At 41.7% G+C, this 18,033-nt stretch overlaps 2 protein-coding genes across 2 annotated transcripts; both read right to left on the bottom strand.

The window, feature by feature from the left end:
• Positions 1–3,881: 3,881 nt before the first annotated feature.
• Positions 3,882–4,470, bottom strand: LOC117859198 (photosystem II 5 kDa protein, chloroplastic). Its single transcript, XM_034742400.2, has one exon. The coding sequence runs from the start codon at positions 4,389–4,391 to the stop codon at positions 4,068–4,070; it is 324 nt and encodes a 107-aa protein (XP_034598291.1). The 5' UTR covers positions 4,392–4,470; the 3' UTR covers positions 3,882–4,067.
• Positions 4,471–5,125: 655 nt separating this feature from the next.
• Positions 5,126–14,073, bottom strand: LOC117859187 (uncharacterized). Its single transcript, XM_034742391.2, has 18 exons — positions 13,742–14,073; positions 13,451–13,642; positions 12,738–12,893; positions 11,977–12,270; positions 11,050–11,267; positions 10,873–10,947; positions 10,724–10,790; positions 10,108–10,430; positions 9,460–9,693; positions 9,196–9,383; positions 8,848–8,983; positions 8,644–8,752; positions 7,541–7,643; positions 7,249–7,435; positions 6,557–6,655; positions 6,408–6,466; positions 5,896–6,001; positions 5,126–5,479 (listed from the first exon to the last, which is right to left on the bottom strand). Exons 1-18 carry the CDS (start codon positions 13,956–13,958, stop codon positions 5,315–5,317), a joined length of 2,928 nt encoding a protein of 975 aa, XP_034598282.1. The 5' UTR covers positions 13,959–14,073; the 3' UTR covers positions 5,126–5,314.
• Positions 14,074–18,033: the final 3,960 nt, after the last annotated feature.

Here is an 18,033-nt window from a genome sequence, read left to right as displayed (position 1 = left end):
GATGAAAATTTCATCACTAAAAACTGGTAATTGTAGATACATCTACAGTTAAAAAACCAAGTAAATCCTTGGATAATAAATTGATCTAGAAAAAGATAACTAAATGGAAGATAACTACAGATAACATACACAAGTTCAAAATCACTAGGAGTGCGAATATATCACACTAACAGGTCAACGCAAATAGATATTTGCACATACATTTTTAATGCTATTCAATCACTGTTCACAAATATCAAATTAACAGTGATGATTTCACTGCAAAATCAGACCCAATTAACTATATCTGAACCTATATACATATAACACATGCAATAGCAAGTAAAATATAGGTCACAGAATGTAAAATACAGATTACAAATGAAAACAACAAGCATACTTAGTATATGATATCATTGCTTGAGCATACTAATGTGAGCAAGGACAGATGACATATGCCTATTTTCCTATAGTTTGATCAATGCTAATTCCTGAATTTTCAGAAGCCTGACAATCATAAAACCACATATCTTTCCTAATCAAACTATAGTTATCCATGGTGAGCAAGAACAGATGGATACCTAGGCCTCTGACTACACACCTCCGGACAACATTCCACCCTAGACCTAGCCTCACGCCAGTCGCAACAGCCCGCAACCCCATCGAGCTGGACGTGAATTGAAATCTCCAACACCACACACAGTTGAAGGGATTTGGAGGAACTGCCTCAAGCGGAAAAAAATCAAATTAATCATACAAAGATATAAGTAATAGATAGAACCATATGTGTGTTAGGAGGGGAAAATTAAGCTAATTGCATGCTTCAACTGACATTAAAAGTGTACTGTATATGATTGTGAAGAGGAATACATATAAAATGTACTTTATACTAATTCATAAAAACATGTACAAAATGGTTCATTAAAAGGCTCATATAAGAAAAGACACAAGAAGAGAACATCTATATCTATTGGTGCTAGAAAAAAATAATAAGCAAGGGAACACCACAAATAATGGTATTAACCTACACTACAGCTCACCAAAGGGTAAATCTGGTCAGAACATAAGGTGACACTTAAAAATATGAAATTCAATACTTACATGAACATATAAAATTAATGGATTGACACAAATGGACCGTTTACATTTTACACAGAGGGTGACCAACACAGCATGGCTAATAGGCTAACAACAACTAACATATCAGCCTCATATACATTGATTCCTGATCAAAAGAATCATAGCAACCACAATGATCTAGCCTATAGAGAAGAAAGTATAAATAACTAGGTAGAACCAAAACAAATCGTTGCAAATTTCTTGGAAAAGAAACTCTACAAATCATCCACATGCAAAAAAAACAAGTGGATCTGAAAAAAAAAATCAGATCAGGCTAATTGTGAGGTAGTGAACCTAATATAACATACCAATTTGCAGTCCAATTCAGGAACACGGAATTATGGATCAACGGACCTCGCTCAGTTCAGCATGCGCAAATTGTCATAATCAGAAAAAAAAAGATCATGCCCCTCATCCCTGCTCACCCTCATTCACAGAGCACTACCATAGGACCATATCATCTTGTTTACCTATACAATAAAATGGACACAATTGCCTAATCTCCAGGAGTAAGAACCATAATTTCATTAGGAAATGCCCCACCCCACTGCTTGGGCACCTAATCATATACGGAGAGGTGCAGAATGTTGAAACCTAAGCCATACGAACAAAAACTTACAACCTAGTATAATTAGATATGATTTAATGCTAAATAGCCTAACCAAAATCTAGCATCCTACTGGATCGTTGGAAACAAGGTATGAACCAATCTCCACAGAAACCAACGCAAAATATATAAAATCGAGAACAATAGAAAGTCGCTAATGTCTACAATGACTGGGAGCAGAAATCGCAGGGGACGAAAGGCACAGTGAAGGAGGAATGGTTTGAAGGCAGCCATGGAAAAACCTTGGAGATAGCTTGGCACCATCGCTCACACCACCGTCTCGCCGCCCACGGAATGAACCTCAGAGATCCCCTAGTGCTGCTGCCTCGCCGCCCCTCGGGGATGAGCCTCGGAGATCCCCTGGCGCCACCGCCTCGCCGCCCACGGGAAAGAGATGAAGGGGCGAATGAAACTACGGGTTCCAGAATAAATGAATCATGTCTCTGCCATGTAGGATTAGATAGCATCGATCGGATGGCCAAATCAAACGGACAAAATAATAATGATGCATCGATCGGATGTCCAGAAATTCGAGCGACGGAGACTCTCAAATCACCTGAGTGAGGGATAGCTTTTCCCTGTATATTTCGTATCTGTTTCTAGAATAACTTATATTTAGAGAATAGTTGATATCTCGCTGTTTGTTTTAAGGATACGACTTATATTTAGAGAGTAGTTAAAATCTACAGTGACCTACTTTAATTAGGAATCGGACGGAATAGTTGTGTTCTACAAACACGCAATTTACCTACATAAATACATGTGAAAGAGTGAGGGCCTTGTATGTTAGCGGTGATCTTTTTCTTGAGAAAAAACTCGCAGTTCTGTTATGGAAATTACCTTTTACACTGTGACATGTTTGCCTTTCTTCTCTCTATTATACCCGCGGCCCACCATCTCCTTGACTCCTCCAGCAAACGCTCTGCAGGTTTGTCATCGGCCCACGGCCAGTGGCTTACTCCGAACACTGAGGCGGAACGGAGGAAAAACGTAGGAAAAATGGACGCTTCGGTTCCGGAGGAAAGGGAAGCGAGTAACGCGTTTGGGACAAAGGAATCGACGATAGACTTTCCAGAGGAACGGTCAGAAAGGCTGTACTTTTGGAGGAAAGGAAAAATGTGCTCCGAGCTCAGGGAAATTTTTCCTGCAACGCTCGCTCGCGCACTCATGCGCTAATCAAGCTTACCTCATGTGCTCTTCTTCCTCTTCACACAGCTTCATTTGAGGTTTGAGCAACAAGAGGAAATAAAGAAAGACAAAAATATTAAAAATGAAATCGAGCATCAACTTGAGCAATCACTGAACGAATCCTTTGAGAAATTCAAAGAATCGAACTCCAAATCTAGAAAAAAAAATAGACAAAAAGGACTCTGCCCAAAAAGAGAGAACTTCATTTCTCTTGGTTTGAGAGCGGAGCTTTGGATGGCGAAGGAGAACGGGTTCGGCGTGCTCGAAGAGGTCCAGTGCTCACCCCTTGATGCCGGTTGCCGGGCCGCTGACCTCCGGGCGTCCGTCCATGGTTCTTTGTCCGTCCATGGTTCTTTGACCCTTGGGGCCTCCGTGCTCGAAGCTAGTTGATTCAGGGAGGGATGGAGGACGACAGCAATGGTGTGTGCGTGAGTGGATAAGGATGATGTGTGGTGGCTTGTACAAACAACCGTAGGACCCACATGTAAGAGGGTCACGGTAGATAGAATATCACTTTGGTTTTGCTGCTCAGTAACAAATGTGCTCGTGGTAATTTGTTTAGACACTAAAATCTAATCAGTATTTCTATTAGGACAACATTTTGTGATTCCTGTGTTATGAATTCCTGCGATCCAAACAACCTAAACTTTACATTCCTGTATTTTGGATTAATGTAGTTTTCCACTTTTCGCTCCATCTCATTCATGCATTTTTTTTTCCATTCCTTTATTTTCCGTTCTTTTATTCCAAACAAGCCCTCGACAAAAATACAACGCGCAGCAATTCTTTGTTCCAACGCATGATGCTTCATTAATCAGTCAGGCTTGCCACCGATTCATTTAATTTCGTCGATACAAAAGCCATGCACAATGTTATGTTCTGGCCAGCAAGGAGATTGCCACAGGTACACGTGGTTTTGCATTTTCCATCGCCACAGATCCGGTGTCAAGGGCTCAAGGAAGAGCTAACACAGAGATGGTCTCTCATGTAACGAAACAAGAACGGTTTTATCCTCGAATTTGCAATAATATTACAACTTTGAGACCGTCCATGGCGACCGTCTCATCTAAAGCTCGAATCAACAAGGAGAGACAAACCGGACGCATAGCATGCATTATATACCACACGCACAACCCCCCGCACGCCCCCTGCCTGCAGCGTGCTCGATCTCTCATCAGTTGTGGCAGACCTTGGCGGTGGGCATGGTGACGCAGATGGGCGCGTACTTCTTCTTCGCCTCGGGGGTCCCGTTCTTGGGGCCCGCCATGGCGGCGCCGGCGCCGCCGATGGCCGCGACGCACGCGGCCGCCGCCGCCAGCATCACGGCGCGGCGGCCCTCGGCGGGCCGGGCCTCGGCCTCCTCGGCCGCCAGCCTCGCAGCGGGCTCCTGCTGGCAGCGGTCGACCCTGGCGGCCCTGGCCACGGCGAAGCTGCCGCGGCGGGAGGGCGCGGCCGCCGCCACGGCCGCGAAGGACGCCATCATGGTGAGCGACGCCATCGGTTGCGCTGGGTTCTGCTGGTGCGTGTGTGGGGACTGGGGACGTGGATGGCTCGTGCTCTCGCGGGGAGCTTTTCGCGGCGGGTTATTAAGCTGCGGTCGGGAAGGGAGGGGGGCGCCTTATCCCGCGTGGGGGTGAGCCGCCACTGGGGCGCCGCCATGTGGCCGGGAGGCGTGACGTGGCGGAGGGGAGGGCGCGGATGCTGGATAACGCCAGGTGTGGCGGCCGGCGAGGATAACGAACGGGCGGACCGGATGCAGGCGGGATTTGGGTTACTGGACGGGCCGCTCCGATCGTGATCGACCAGCTGCACGACGCTGTGGCCTATGCTACTGAACAATTTACATAATTTTTCGTGCGGTTAGTTGGTAAATGAACAAGGAGTGAAGAGAAACGCAGTAAAGATGTGTTTTTACTGAAGAGACCATTTTTCCTCTGCCGTGTTCTTGCTGGCTACGCACGAAGCCAGGGTGCGTCGTGGAGAAGACCGTCCACAGTCACCACGGTGACCGGGTGACCCGTAAGGTCAAGTTAGTTTTTCACCAGAAAAGCCACGGCGAGCTTGTGCAGTTTCTGGACCTTGCCGAAGATGATATAACGAATGATGGTACCTAGTAGTACATCCTAGTAGTACATCCTAGCAATGGACAGTTAGTTACCTTTGCTGACTGAACTAAATCAACATACGTTAATTTATCATAGCAAGAGAAGAAAATTTCACACAAATAAAGCATGCAAAAAAGCCTATTCACCGCTTGTGATATGAATGGAAAAAATAAATTAGCACAAAATTTTGATACGAGGTCCATCTACAAAACTACACAACCTACTAAGTTACAAAACTTGGGCCACAGATGAAAGCCGAGCCCAGAATTAATTAAAGAAAATGAATGTATCTGGATCTCTAAAAGAACTGAACAATTTACATAACTTTCCGTGCGGTTAGCTGCCGTGATGAGACCACAATGTCTCTGGTGTATATATTTGTCAGAGCAAAAAGCAGCAAAACGAAGACTACTTGGGCGCTCACTATTCCAAAATGGCTAATGCTGTTGCCAATCTCCATCCAACTGCCGGTATTACGTACCTGTGGGTAAAATGTAACAGAAATATTCAGCACATTAATTTATGTGGCTGTAGGAAATTTCACTTATATTTCGATGTAAGACTAAACTAAACGTAGTCATCAGAAAGAAAATGCAAAGTAACACCATCTTAGTGCATCTCCAACTTCCTAGAGATAGAGCCTTTGAGCTCCTAGACCTGAGTCCAAAACTAGTTTATTACTTTATACTGCACAGCACACACTATCCATATGGAGTATATCTTTAATAAGAAATTGCCTTTAAGATATTTAAACATGGCAAACCAAACAAACTTTACCCACTAATAGATACAAATGAAACAAACTATAGAGAAACTAAATATGGCTAAGGTAATGGAACATGTCTTGAAACCATGAAAAATAGAATTTCGAAGCATCAACAAAAAGAGAATACATACCAGGAAAAAGAAATGAATGGTCATCACATCTGAAAGCAGTATTACAAGAAAATAGCAGCCCAATCGTGGGATCCGGACAATCTTGGTTATCGCACTAAATGTACATCTGCAATTGATCAAGAAGATCAGCTTAATAAAGTCCAGGTTGAACACAAATTAAAAGAGCTCTTTTTAACTTGGGTGTCTGGGCGTCCAAAGCCCCAACATTAGGTGGTTGAATGTTAAAGCAGAAAAAAAAAGTGATAACTAATGTGGACAGAACAAACTTAATCTCAATAGATATCAAAACGAACATCAAATTATATACACCTTGGTGCCTATTTTATCTTTCTATAGCAGAAGCTGACCTTATTGTAACAAGAATTTACATTAAAGCATCATATTTTGTGAAAGATGGTTAGACAAAAATAAAATTATCATGCACTGAAATTCCATAAATCACATCTTCATTAGCTCATTTTAACTTGATGACACTACATAGCATAACAGTAGCAAGGTCCAAAAGAACTTACATGACAAGCATGAAAGGAATGAACAATTTAAAGATAAGAAGTCCTGCCATAAGAAATGGCTGCCAAGAAAAAAGAGAAAACATCAATGTCTAGAGTAATAATAAGTAAAAGTAGTCTTTCAATGAGAAACCTATAGCATATAAACTTACACTAAATACTGTAATGAATCTGTACACGGATGAGATCTCAAAACTTGCAATACTTGCAAAATTACCAGTACCAAAGAAGGCCACATTAAATAAGATCACCTGCAAGACAGAAAGATATCACTGGCTAGAGCATTATGCTTTCAGCAAAAATAATGACAAAACTGTTCTTAGTTTCTACTAGAACTACATGGTTGGATACTTAAAAAAGATATATGGTGGAAATATGGAATATAATGCTATGAAGATAGGAAGATGGCCAGCACAGGGAGTCTCTAATACATGCATTTGATCATTATTTTCATGTTATACGTTATTCAGAAGTATGGAATGCATAACCATGTGGAAGCATTTCTTATATTATAAATCTGTCAATGTCATTCTGTAGTGAAATTTAATATGTTTACATTATCAATGGTCCAAGTTTTTCATAGTTGGACTTCACACATTCTAAAACATCTATTGAGAACAGATGGGTTAGCTTTCATTGGCCACCCGGCCACCCCTTCTCCTAATGATTTAGCATCTTTGGCTGCTTAAGACTTCAACTCTAGAGGATTATCTACTGTTCATACAATCTGATATCTATTCTGCCATATATATAAAAAAAGAATGCATTGTGTCCAATTGCTTCCACACTTTTATGCTGTACCGCAACTATAGAATTGGGATTATATACTGCAACCAGTACTTACAAATAACAGAGGAATTCTTAAATCAGATAGTTGTAGGTGTCTTTCTTCATAACCAAACACTGAGCCATCCACAAGGTTTCTACGGCGTGCAGAACCGCTTTCTTCTGAGCAGTACAGGTTGGCAGATTCCACAAATATCCATCCAATCAGTACCATTGAGAAAGCGCTGTAGAAAACTGCTTCATAGCTGCAGGTTTGACAAAATATGAGATACTATTTCCATGTTCCAAGACTTCAGGCACAGCACACACACACAAAAAAAGTGTATGAACTGCAGAAGGTAACAGCATACCCAATAGAAAGCAGCAGAAAAGGAGGAGCAAAACCCAAGAAGATAGATGTAAGACGAGACAGAACACTAGGTGGTGAGAAAAGAGGTAGCACCATAGCAACACCTGCCAAAGATAATAAATGTTAAAAACAATAGAACCAAAAATCTTACAAGTTCGAATGAGCAATCAAGCAGGATATAGCACAAATAAGGTTGAACAAATGGCTTTAAAAAATCGGATGTGTTTAATGGAGTTCAGCTCAACATACTTTCAATGGACAAAGCCCCAACGCTGATCTAGATTTTTAACAAACTAGAATGTTTCCACCTGGGGTTACAGCTATTCCCCAGAGGCCAAGATCAAATTTCAGTTTTTCTTCTTTCCTCTCTACATTTTATTCTCTGAATATATTCCAGTACGATTCTCACTGTTTCCCATAATAGAAACCGAAAGGGCACTTCTGAATTGTTAGCCTAGCAAAATTCTGAATTTGATACCATTTTCCTAATTCATTGGAGAATACATTTATTACAGTAATGCCAGCTAACATTGCCGCACATGATATTTTTTAGGTTTCAGAAAAGCAGCCAGTTGTGGAACCAAATCAGTTATAGAAAACCTGGTCATCAGTACTATAACCAACCTTTGTTCCAGGCTTCCAGCTGTTTCATTACAGAACAAAAGGCGAAGCAATTGTTCTGCAAGAACCAAACTACCTACCACAAATAACAATAGGATGCTCGGACAGATCCAACAGGAATACAAGAGCATTCTTGGAAGAACTAGAACCTTTTTTGTTCAGTTAATGTACCAAACCCTCAATACCGTGAGTTTCTTATGTCCAAACGAGGCATTTAACCATTAAAAACGAAAAAAAATCAAAATGTAGCTTATCTAGTGATAACAACTAAAACGGTTCAGAAAATGCCACATAAGACCCTCACTCTTGGGTTGATGCATAAACAAAATTTAGCTGCAAGTGAGGTTCAGACTTATAAGTTAATTGTATGGTTACAAGAAAACATGCTGCATCAACGAACCAGGTATTGCCATAAAAACTGAAGACATGAACCAATGACGCACTGCAGAATTGGCAGCACAAATAGGAACTCGTGTGGCTTACCAGCTACAGACCAGTTGATCAACTGGTGTAATGAGTGCAATTCTCTGTTCTGGGATCGATGTGAGGTAGATAACCACACCATTATTGAAGATATTGCAACTAAAATAACCTGAAACATAGTAAGTAACATGTCACAATGCATCAAACTTGAACTTCCACGACAGAAATGCCAATATCAGGATACAACTATTTTGAGTTTTGCACCTGAACAAAATATAGCTTTGAGGATTGAGAATCCCGTTTATTTGCTCGAGTCAGATAGAGCCAAAAGCTGGTACAGTTTGAGTTGGCCCATCTTGAAGCCACTGCGATCAGTATTATGAGAGCTCCGCTAAGAATTCTGCATATAAAGAGTTCATCAGACCATAAGCTGCAAGGAAACAACCAATTAAACAATATTTGGTGACATTAGATAGCTAGCAGCTTCTTACAATCATGAATGATAGATAACAGTATCAATGGTTTACTATGTACATGTAACAGCTTGTTCTCTACTAGGACTGGAGAAAATGTAAGGAAAAAGCATGCATGAAGGCTGTGAAAGAAGCATACACCAAGTTGTTGTTTTCTGGTATTTCAGCTGGCATCAATGTGAATCCAGACAGGAACGAGCAAGCAAGCCATATGTATATCGCAAGTGCAGGGCTAGCTTGAATAAAAAAGGCTACATAAGTTGAACCAAGTATCCCAAGGACCAAGAAGCACCATGTATAAATTTTCCTATCAAAGAAGCTCATAACCTGCACATAAGTACCAAATTCCATGTTAAATATCCTGAAATCTTAAAATGCTTGGTGTGTCAACGTAGGCACATACCAGAAACTCCAATACAAACAGCGCAATGCCCGAACTGATCAGGAGATTCAATGTATACTTGAAGGGCATATTAGAAAATTCTCTCCACACAGCCTTCAGAAATTCGAAGTTTTGTACAATTCTTGTCCAAAGGAATATTGTCATAAATACGTAAGCATGGTAAAGAAGCGGTGATTTCTCTAGAAGCAGTATAATGGACGACAAACCCATAAAGAAACATCCACCTACGTAAACCTGAAACCAGAGGAGATAATATCAAAACAGTGTAATTAACTAATTATGTAACTAAAAGCACACCAGCATTTGATAAATAGAGAAAACACCAAAACATAGTTGTCTAATTTTGATAAGCAACTTTGCTTACACAAGAGTGAATAATTATGCAGCCCTAATTCTACCTGATGTCTACACTAGACATAACCAAACATCTGAAATTCTTGCTGTGAATTCTAAGTATCTGGTCTGCAGGGGCAAAGAAATAAGAATCTTGGAAAATGTAACAAGAAAAACATAATGAAGTTCAAGAAAAATATAGTGGCTCCAATCTAGATTGAGTAAACTGAAAAGACACCAACAAATGAATATGATTGTAACACATAAAAAACAGACATAAATTCATAAAGGCTGGATAATGATTAACTACCATACTTTCATGGAGGTATTCTTAGGATGCAACAAAGCCTTCTTTAGCAGAATCGCAGGAAATGATGTATACGACTGTAGCACATGTAGAATGAGGTTCACCATCCATCCAATATATCCAAGGGTAATTGTTGTCATTAACATGAACCAATCATATGTTTGGAAATAATGGAGACCAGCAAGAGCCATCCTTCGGAGCTCTTCAGAATGTTTCATGGCAGTATCATAGTCCCTTTCAGATATAAGATCCTCAATTTGACTGAGCACTGAAGAATAGTTTGCCAGTGGCTTAAAAGGCTTGAAATAAAGTGAACCGGATTGCTTCAGCTCTGAGATCGATAAGGAAGGCATGTTTAGGATTAAGAGTGCGATCTATTCTTTAATTTGTTTATCATGGTCACATTTCCAATTAGGAAAAAAACAGGAAGTTGATTGACAGCATGAACATTGAACAGTCTTGTTGGTCGACTGTTATGTTAAACTGTGACTTCAATGATAGAACATCAATGATGTCTCCACACCACCCATTCACACTACCACACATCTCACCAAGAATAGCATATCCTAGAAGCTTAGAAACATGGAGTAAGCAAAATTTAAAGTTCAAGTATAAAAAGGATACGTGACTTTCGGAGAAACTGGTTAAGAATTTGCTTTGTATTGGCCAGAACTGCTTCAACTTCATCAGCCTGTAGGAAATAAAATTTAACAAGCAGTGTTAAGCCAAACACAAATCTTTTTTTTTTGCATAGTAAGCAGTGATTGTCTGACCTTGCTTAATTTCAAATATTGAGTAGGTAAGCTCCCCACCGAATTCATTGGGCATGGTAAACCCACAAGTGTAGACTGCAATTATTTTGAGGAACTCAGAAAAGGTCTATTTAAGAAAACCAAATGCAGCAAAAGAAGAAATGAATATATAGTTGAACACAGAAATTTCTAAGCTACCATTAGAGGAGCTATATCAGCCTGGTTGACATCCGCTCTCTCAAAGCCTTCGAGGGCCCAGTCCTGCGGAGTGGGCGTATCATGTTTATGGTCATCAACAAACCGAAAGCCATCATCTGGCTTCTCTGTATAAGCCAAGAACTTTGGGCTTCTAATTCCAGCACCCCATGCTACAAGAGGAGTATCGGTATTCGAAGGGTGTCCATCTCCATGGCTTCCTGTTGGTAGAAGTGCCTAATTACATCAGCGTTATAAATAATAAAGGAACAGTAGAGTACCAACCTAATATACTAAAAAGTTAACCAATAAAAATGAAGCCTTTTAAATTAGTCACAGCCTAACAGGTCAATAGCACAATTCCTTGTGACACCCAAGGCAGTTTTGCATGAAGTGCAACCAAAATCAGGCCTTAGATGACAGGATCGGGGTTGTCAACACTATATTCCAAATGTGGCTGCCTAGGCCCTAAGCAGCATGAAATCAGAGCAGACTGAATCAGTGCAGCCAATTTCAGTGCATGAAATCAGATTGAATCAGTGCCTATTTCAGGTCATCAATGCAACTAATTCATTTTGCAGTCCAGATTGAATCAGTGCAGTCAGGCATGCAGCAGTTCACTAGGGGATAATTTCCAAATTTATATGCATGCCAGGTGGGAAGAGATAGGCCTGGGGAGTTACTATTCAAATGTAAATTAATTCCCGGACCCTGGTATTCAAATTAAAACGTGACTGTTTCAAATTTGGCAGTTTTACAGTTTCCTGGTGGTGACCGAGGTGTCCCGCTCTCCCAGAACAACATAACTGGCAGGTTCCCTCCAACATTCAGAAACCTCGCCAGGCACCAGAACTCACATAGAACCTAACTCTAAAAATATATAAATATGACCAACAAATTATTTGTGAGACAGTTTTTTGTATAACTTACCTTTGTCACTCATTCCATGATCTGCGGTAAACACATAAGCTGTTTGGTTGTCTTTGAAATAGTTCTCCATGAGATTGTACATACTTTCAGCAATTTGATCAACAACCTTGACATTGTTCAGATAAATGCTTGAATAGGGTCGGTGTGCATGGCCATTGGTATCACAGCCCAGTAAGTGCAGAAATATAACCAATTTATCCTGTAAGAGTAACTGCCTCAATTTAATGTTGTCAAAAGACCTGTTGAGAAGACCTTGAAACTGGTCAAATGACCAATGATCCAGAAATGAAGCATCTGCAACCAAGGTCTCTAACAAAGTAAAAAAGTGATTCCAAAAGAAAAAATAAATTGCAAAGTCTGATTGATGGTTTAGATTCTTTTATGTTGAGTAAAACATTCTTTTCTTGAAGAGGGGCACATCCTTCATGTATTCAAACAAGAAACATCACACAAGAAAACCCATAAATTCATGATAACAATTGTCATTTGCTTTTATAAAAAAAAACTCTGGCCAAAAATAAAGAAAACAAATTCAAATTTCTATTTTGCATATAACCCATCTGCATGGTGAACTTTTAGATTAACATGAATATTCAGGAAAGAATGGAAGTGCAGTATGAGAAATCACAAAATTATATAAACATGTTGAGAAAAGAATGATATGATAATGTCTACCACAGTACTTTTAAGGCAATTACAAACATACAATACTATTCTAGATTAACTTTCAGCAAGCTACATGTTCTACAAATAAATCTGACCTGTTGCAAAGTCTTCATATTCATGGGGATAAGTGTCCCAGGTACTGTGAGGTACGCTACTGCAGAATATAGGAACAATATCTGGACTTCCATATGAGATAGTGTGCCGACTTTGATTGAATACAGAATCAAACTCAACAGGATTGGCCTTCCATCCTGCACCATATACAATATAAAGTTCAAATGTTTCATCAGTTCCCATATCATCTCCTAAAAGCCTTCACACTGAATTTCCAGTAACACAAATCAGGTGTGTTTTACTAAGTCTCAGCTAAAAGGAACTCTTAGTCCTAGACGAGCAAACACAGTAAATTAGGGCATAGCACAATATTTACTGCTTAGCCCATCAGATCATATCATACTTACTATTTAATTGAGCAATATTAATCACGTGTAGGTTGTCAGTATTAATGTATTACCCATCTATAACATCTCTCTTGGTTACAACTTAACGCTTACCGGCACATTGTTAAGTACATGTGTTTTGGTCATCATGGGGGCATAAGCATCATCAATACTACTTCAGTGGTAACAACTACGAAAAATGGCAAGTTATAATAAATGGCAATGGCACTAGACAAAGCAATGCAATTACACAAAAGTGCAGCATAATTGGCGATTGAAGTAAACTGAATGACTTGTGAAAACATTGGACCGAAATGAATCACAGCTGGTAGCTGTGGTACAGTAGAACCAGCACAGGAGCAGCGCACCTTTGGTGACAGCACTGGGGTCCTCGTAGAATCCGGCGATGAGGGAGACGTGGCCGGGCCTGGACTCGGTGGGCGGGCGCGCGTGGCTGACACCCCACCGGCCCTTCTCCTCGATCACGCTGCGCAGGAACGGTGCCCGGTACCTTCCCCGCTCGTCCGGCTCGAAGAACTTGTCCGCCCTGAGCCCGTCCGCTGCACGCACCAAAACCCCCAGAGCCAAATCAGAAACCCAGCACATGGAGATTGGAGCCTAAGAGCAACGAGACGGGATCGAAGGATCAGGGGGCGCACCGACGAGGAGGACGAGGCGCTTGGCGGGGGCCGCGGAAAGGCGGGGCGGCACGGGGTCCATGCCGTGCACGATGGGGGACTTGAAGTAGATGTCGAAGATGCTCAGCATGTACACGGCGTGGAGCGCGACGCCGAGGACGACCAGCCACCGCTCGCGCCGCCGCGTGGAGGCGGACGGCGAGTGCGGCTGCGGCTGCGGGCGCGGGCGGCCGGCCATGGCGGCGGGGGGCGGGGCGCCGGCCGAGCCGTGGATGCTGAGGCGGTGGATCTGGGTTCTTGGGAGGGAAGGGGCACTGAGCGCGAAGGCGTCGTTGGACTGACGGACTGACACGACCAGGCACGCCGGGGAGTGGGCGGGCTGGCACGAGGATGGGGAATTGTGCATTTTTGTTTAACAATAATAAATCAATCAGATTAACTAGGAAAAAGTATTGCGAATGAACCTCTGAATTAACTAAATTGGTGTATTTATATCTCCACTTTAGTTTAAAAATAGTTGTCATACAATATCAATTTAGGTCATGTAATATTGTATTTCGCAGTGCCATATATTCAATTTTGACTGCTGATCACAATCACAGACATAAAAAAAGATTATTTTCAACTTTCATATTGTTCAAATCACAATCAATAAATAATTCACCAGCAATAATAATGCGATATACAACAAGTTAAGCATCAACAATGCAACATACAACAAAAGTCATCAACTACAAACAACAAGTTCGCTAGCAACATACTTCAGTTGAGGAGGATTCACCTGACTCTGACTGGTACTGAAGTTTATCAGGCTAGAAATCAGAGAATGCAACTGCTTTGTGGTGTTCTTCAAAGCTTCGAGATTTTTTGTCTGAGACTTTAATGTTGTTTCTTGTGTTTCAGTGCTCAATCTTAGTGCACCCATCTCAGACTCCTATTCAGCAATCTTTTGCCGAAGTTGTGCCCCCTTTGTTTCTCACTCTCAAGATCAGCTTGTATTTCTTCTACCTGCAGCGCAGTACCAACTTTAGTCCTTTTCTTCGAGGGTGGGTGAATGCCAGCAACCTCCCGACATGTCCTAGATTGGACAACTCCAGCCACCACTTCAGCAGCAGTCTTTGGTTGATCGTTTCCAGGTTGGGCGACAATTTGTTCTATCCAAGCCTAATAAAAGAAAGAAATTGAAAAGTCTCATAAAGTACTCACAAATGTTTCTAGTATTGTTGTTGCAAAAAAAATGCAAAGTAAACAAGTACTTATAATGGCTGGCTGTACTAGAGCGGTGTAGCCATTTTTGCTACAATGGAAGTTCTTGAAAAGATCTATTGGAGTTGAGCCTCCTTCAGCATGCTTCTCCCTCTAATATGATGTAAAAACAGGCATAAACTGTTAGCTTGGAACAAGGAGCATAAGCAGGTTCATCAAATAAAATACATAGCAAAAATATGACTTGTTCAGTTGCTTACTACAACATGAGCCTGTGCAACGTAGCTTCTAGATCCTATGCGCTGAGGAAACCTGACCGCCCCATGATTACCATTTTTTAGTGCACCTCTCCTTTACAATAATGAACACTCGTGTAAGATACATGAATAAGAGGAACATATCAGTATATGCAAATGTGTTAGTAGCAAGTTGAAGTTCTATCATACCTTGTGAGGTTGGCTAGACCACATTGTAACCAGATTGTTTCACTGGTCGTCATTTAGTGTGGTCACATGAGATTTGGTTGGGATTTCATTTGCTGGAATATCATTGAAGAACTTTTTCTTGAACCGGTACCTCCCCTGTCTCTATTGCAACTTGAGCATATCAGTGCATGCCTCTATGACAGGTTGACTGGTGGTATCAATGTCAAATTGTTCCTATATCAAGAACAACACAAGAGTAGTCAGAAAAGGGATGAAAAGAAAGGATACAAAGAACTATGGTTTAGATGAGTCGATATATACACACCACCAATTTGTCAATCTAGTTCTTGAGATGTTTTAAATTATCGATCTTGTAGTCCTTCCAGCGAGTAAGGATCGGTATATGCCCACACGATATGATCCCACCCTTTGATGCAAACTTCGCAGCTTACATTGGTACCTCTAGCCGTTTGAGCCCTTCTCGAACATGGATTGGAAGCTTGGTGTGTAACCCTCTACTTATCCTGTCCGGATCTCTGCCCAACCTTCTTGAATCCCGTGGCACTTGTGCTCTTTTAGAAGGACGTGCATCACCTAACAATTTTATTTCGGTCATATGTTAATAATGATTTGGTTGCTAAGTGCGATGTTGCAATTTTTGGCTTTGGGAAAAAGAGATCAAATAATTTGTCTTTCCTAGTCATCATGTTGATGATGTCCTAAGTGTGGGTGGCTGTTGTTTGGCCTTCGGTTGGCAATTCTTGTAAATTAGGAGTCATCCCATCCGAAGCATCTACCTGAGCTAAAACCAATTCCTTTGCCTTGGTCCTAGTCACTCTAGGAGGCGTACTTGTAGAGGCACCAGGTGCCCGAATTCTCTTCGAAAACCCTCTTCCTCCGCTGACAGGTATGCTATCATTGATCTGATTGGACAAATTGCATAAACAAAAATATTGAGAAGAAATCCTGCATAACTGATACAAGAAATTTGGTAGGCAACAACAACAAATACCTCATGTTGACTTGTCTCTTGGTCAGATTCAGGCCGTTCCTGAGATGGGTCATACTCCGGATCTGGATCTTCACCTCTTCATTCACTTCTTCTTTCGTTGGTATGGTTTGTTTGTACTTTTCTAGCCTGGTTAAGGATGCTTGTGACTTTTCTAACGCTGAGGGAAGCCAATACGCCTTGGTTCCTTATGATACATGCAGCTCTCACCCGCTTGTATGGATGGAGCTCCGATTCTTTATCTTAGGAAAAGAAAGAAACTTATGTAAAATTATCCAACCATTGTAAACGAAACAAAGTATTGTACAAGAAACAAACTGCTGCAAAATCTAAGGGTAGAGCGCACCAAAACAAGATCCAAGATAGGATGTTCCTAGCCAAAACAAGATCCAGGAAAGGATGTTCCTACCCAACCTTATACGAGCTGAAAGGCAAAACTATTGTAGAAGAAATAAATTAATGTAAAATCATAAAGGTACTGCCCCCCAAAACAAGATCCAAGATAGGATGTTCCTACCCAACCTTGTACTAGTCCAAAGGACAAACTAGTAAAAGAAACAAACTAGTGTATACATGGTGAAGGGATACGAGGTAGGCTGCGCTAGCACAAAACAAAATTTTCTACCGCGTAAACCAGGAAAACTGCCGTATATGAACCACAGGATTACCACTAGACGCGCAGATGCGGAAGTTGATGAAGCGCGTCGGGGTAGTGTAGTCGATCACACATCACCGCAGTGTAGTCGAACACGTCCACGTCCAGCAGCTCCTCAGCAACTTGTCCATGTGCAGCGGCGTCCTCTTCGCGCAGCGGCTTGTCAAGCTCCTCGTCGGCTGGTCAAGCTCTCGTGCGGTGGCTCATCCAAATGATGCAGATGCAACACCTCCAAGGTATCCACACGTGCGGGGAGGAAGCGTTGCAAGCTGGAGTGCTAGGTCTGCGAGTGCAACAAGGCAAGGGCGTGGGGGGGGGCACGGCTGAGGTTCAGCCAAAAAGAGGTCAAACCCTAAGCCGCCCCCACTCCTCAATATATAGAGGTCCCTGATGGGCCTCTAGGTCCAAGGCCCATTAGTACTCTCAAACCTGGTACAATTCGGATCATATTCTTATTGGGCTTCCAGCCCCTTAAGTGTGCGACCCTATAGGTTCATATACGCATATACATGGCGCGAATACTCCTGCTCGGCCAATAGTTAGTAGCAGCCTCTAGCAAGACGTGCCAACTCCTATGCGCACACGAAGATCATATCAGACGAACCATCACAACATCACATACATGCTATTCCCTTTGCCTCACGATATTTGATCTAGCTTCAAGCCGACCTCTCCTTCTCGATCCTGTGATTTGAAATCCCTCTCTAGGTTAACTCTTAACCTCACGTAGCATGTCCATGCATTTTTGAATCATTTCACTCGAGAGGCCTAGAGATATCTCTCTCAAGTAGAGAGGTGCAAATTCCATCTTGACTGACCATGCCTCATAGCATGCTTCTTGACAAACCCGAAAGCGTACCTTATAACTACCCAGTTACGGTGTAGTGTTTGATAGCCCCTAAGTAAGTCGATCCACATCTTGAGTATATGCGACAATCTCAGGTCTAAGGACAAAGCGTACACGTTGTGTAAAGAGAGAACAATGTAACTCGCGTTGGGTCAGTCCTAGCACATGTCT

Source organism: Setaria viridis, chromosome 1 (assembly GCF_005286985.2).
Source record: "Setaria viridis chromosome 1, Setaria_viridis_v4.0, whole genome shotgun sequence".
Taxonomy (NCBI): Eukaryota; Viridiplantae; Streptophyta; class Magnoliopsida; order Poales; family Poaceae; genus Setaria; species Setaria viridis.
The sequence above is the reverse complement of the archived record's forward strand: the minus strand, read 5'-3'. Positions and strand labels throughout refer to the sequence as shown.